Genomic DNA, 3857 nt, shown 5'->3' with positions numbered 1-3857 from the left:
AAAAAATGAAGATCTACCAGTGGAGGAAGTATTAATTAAAAAAATCTTACAGTATGCAGAAATGGATAGATTGACATTGAAAATGAAAGATAAAGAAGATTCAGTTTATTCTAGAACATGGGATACTTTTTATAATTGGCTAGAAAAATGAGGTAGAGAGAAAAGAACTTAATATATATTAGTAAACTAGACATTGAAACCTAGACAATACGTTGCTGAAAATATTTTAGGCACTGGAGATTATAAAAAACTAATAAAACATATGAAAAAATAGTAAAGTAATAAAACAATACAATTAAACAATGAAAGTACAATGAAATATGACATTAAATATAAAATTAAAAAGATGAGCAGAGGGGGGCTGTTCTGCTCTCAAACCAGACAAGGAAAGCTCTTCATTGGAGGACTCAGTTTCGACACCAATGAACAAAATTTGGAGCAGTTGTTCTCGCCCTATGGTGACATTGCAGGAGGGGTTGTGGTGAAAGACCGAGAGACCCAACAATCCAGAGGATTTGGTTTTATTACCTATTGCCATCCTGAAGATGCCAAGGATGCCATGCGAGCCATGAATGGAGAGTCTGTGGATGGACGTCAGATCAGAGTTGATCAGGCTGGAAAATCTTCCCATGGCTCTTCTGGAGGCAGAGGGCATGGACGTGGATTTTCCAGAGGAGACGGTGGATATGGAGGTGGCCATTATGACAACAGAAGTGGCAGATATGGTGGATCCAGAGACTATTATGGCAGCAGAAATCAGGGAGGCTATGGGGATCGTTACTCTGGAAGCTCTTACACAGACAATTATGATAATTAGCTTGCACCGAGCATAAATCCTTCCTGACTCAAGATCGTCCTTCCAATGGCGGTATTTATAAAGATTTTTGGAGCTTCGCTGAATCTTGTTTATTCTCTACCTGTATCTTCCCTTTTTGTAGTCTTATCACAAGCAGCTCAACAGCTTCTGCTACAGGATGGCCTGTTAGATCTTTTTGGAGGAATTTTTTTAATTTGCTTTTTTTTCCTTTTTTATTTTTTACAGGTATGTTTAAGCATTTTGAATAATACATTTATTGTTCCCCCCCTCCCGATTTCTTTTAACAAGACAAGGTGGGGGGAGGGTCTGACCTATATATCATCTATAATTCCCCAGAGCCTGAGCAAGGTATGAACATCCTCCTTGTTTTTATAAATGCATTAATACCTGGTAGTTTTGTAAAAGTACTATGATGTAGTGAGGAAGAGGCATGGAGGAAGGCAGCCCCCCATTGATTATTAAGGGAGACTCGTGTTGATCTTCAGAAACAAATTTACACTGTATGATGTACCTAGAACCTGAAACTTGCAGAACTTGCAAGTTCTTGAAAAACTGTGTGTTTATATTTTTCTTTTAAAATGGAAGACTCACATGTAATTCAATATTGTACTAAAAGTGGTTAAGGTATTCCTGTATTCAGTTCTTTGGCTTCATGAAGCCTATTAAATGCCCTTCTGAAAATGAAAGATGAGCAGAGGGGCAGCAAGAAGTACAGGGGAGAGATGAGGTCAGCTAGTTAGTCCAGCAACCACCTACAGCGATGTGTACTCCCCTATTTGGTCCCAGGCCAATTGGGAGAGCCAGGTCTTCAGGCACTTGCAGGAAGATAGGAGGGTGAAATATACTTGGAACTCTTAATTCTACTTGGAAAGATGCACAAGGAATCTTTCATCTGAACTGTTACTTTATTTGGCAAAGGTCTTGAATACATTGCTCTGAGTTCTATACCCCAGAAGCATCTCCCTTATGTGCTCTTGCTTCTTAATCTATTCTTAATCTATCATTAATCTGTTAGCCATCTTGATTTTAAATCAGCACACAATAAAGAATGTAAATATCTTTTAGTTTAATTTTTAGCATGTGCTGTTAGTTAATTGTGTTGATGTGAGTTTTCACTTCAAGAGGAGATTGAATTGTTTCAATTCAGTGAGAAAGAGGACACATTAGTGAGGAATCAAGTTCCAGTCCTTTGGATGAGTTATTGTGGAATAATTGGCAAGAATATTTCCTTATCTTTTTTAATGTGGTGAAATCAATCATGCCAGAGGAAGGGATCAGAGCCAGGCTCTGCTGGATTGGTGTGCCCTGCTAAAGCTGGTAAAAAGCCAACTTAGAGCAACAGCTATAAAGATGATATATTTCCCCAAAAAATTTTGCTAAAAATATTCAAATTACCAAACAACTTCATTCATCTTGCATGCAAACAAGGTAATGATAATTTCACAATCTAGACTTGACAGATAAATGAGCTGGACTAGAAGAAGCATCCAAGATCACACTGCTAACATTTTATGGATTATGGAATAGGCAAGAATATTCTGAAAACACATCTATTTTTGATTTATTGATTATACAAAGGCTTATGACTATGCATGATAGAATAAATTCTGGATATTCATTTTATTAAAACAATCCTAATATTATCTCAACAGGCAATGACAGTCCAGTACATTCAGAGAGGCATTATGTTGAAGTAGGAACAAACTTTATCTTTGTATTGTCAGTTTGCCCAGTTGTAACCTATGGTTTGTCCTGGCAGTGCAGGAAAAAGATCTGGCAGTGATCCAGATTTGTGCAAAGCATTAGGTTTCTGCATGGAATGTCAGAACCCTTTCATTCCATGTTCTTTTTTTTTTTTTTTTTACCAAAGCCAGATTGTCAAGACAGAGTGGAATCAAGTTTTGACAACAGTCCAGCTCTGCTTGTGCAATCCCAAAAATGGGAAAATCCCCTCAGATTTATTTAAGATATTAAAATTTTCACTCTAGAATTTGACAACTTTTCTGCTAAAGGAACAGGGATATATGTGCCAATGGTTTTCCAGATTAGACTGTGGATTCTAAGCAATTCAAACTATGTTGGATAGTAAACTTTGGAAAGAAGGACTGCCATTTAAGATCTGAATTCATTAGCATCAGATTTTATGTGAATTGTACTGTTTTACAGTACTAGCTATGAAAACATTTCCCAAAAACTCAAATACTAATCTCTCAGATTCAGCACACTAAGCAACCATGTTTTCTTCAAATGAAAGCCTTGTTGGGGTATGCATTTCCAAAAATAGATAGAGGTAAGGCCAAGAGTTAACAAAACAAATTCTAATTAATTGAAGTAATTGAGTATGATTACTCCTTTGGTATTTAAGTAATGATTGCTTCTGTCATGCTTAACAACTATAGCTAAATAAGAACTTGAGGGGCTCTATCTTATTTTTCTTTAAAGACATTTTGCTCCTCATCCAAAAAGCTTCTTCAGCTCAAGGAGGAGAAGAGGAGTGAAATGTCTTCAAAGAAAAACAAGAAAGTCCAGTTGCCTCTTGAAAAAGCACCTTTGGGATAACTATGACCTGGATGATTGAGAATTTCCATAGACATTGAGAAGCTCTAGATCAGGGATTCTCAACTTTGGCAACTTTAAGACTTGTGGACTCTAACTCCCAGAATTCCTCAGCTGGCTGAGGACTTCTGGGAATTGAAGTCCACAAGTCTTAAAGTTGCCAAGGTTGAGAACCCCTGCTCTAGATATTGCTGATTTGAAGAAATATGTGCAGTCTTGGGTCTCACAGTGTACATTGTTGGCTTGTAACATTCAATTTCATACATCTTTCATGTTATATCTATACTCCTGATGATTATCTATGGGTACGTGTTCTTAAATGCTAGAAATCAAGTTTTGAATAGGCTCCAGGATTTAAACAGGATTTTAAGCTGAGTTTCCCCAGCTTTAACGATTGTGAATCATGGAAATATGAGTTCAGTTGAACTGAAATAGAATTTGCTGATTATTTGTGTTTAATTAGCTTATGAAAAATCCAGCTGCA

At 36.8% G+C, this 3857-nt stretch overlaps 1 protein-coding gene across 1 annotated transcript; it reads left to right on the top strand.

Moving 5' to 3' along the window:
* Positions 1 to 346: 346 nt before the first annotated feature.
* On the top strand, positions 347 to 1519 carry LOC120309388 (cold-inducible RNA-binding protein-like). The gene has a single exon (XM_039346561.1). The coding sequence runs from the start codon at positions 347 to 349 to the stop codon at positions 815 to 817; it is 471 nt and encodes a 156-aa protein (XP_039202495.1). The 3' UTR covers positions 818 to 1519.
* The last annotated feature ends 2338 nt before the right edge of the window (positions 1520 to 3857 follow it).

This window comes from Crotalus tigris, unplaced genomic scaffold, assembly GCF_016545835.1.
Source record: "Crotalus tigris isolate CLP2741 ecotype Arizona unplaced genomic scaffold, ASM1654583v1 scf7180000018011.1402602, whole genome shotgun sequence".
In the NCBI taxonomy this organism is placed as follows: Eukaryota; Metazoa; Chordata; class Lepidosauria; order Squamata; family Viperidae; genus Crotalus; species Crotalus tigris.
Note: the sequence above shows the minus strand (reverse complement) of the source record. Positions and strands in the feature narration are given on the sequence as shown.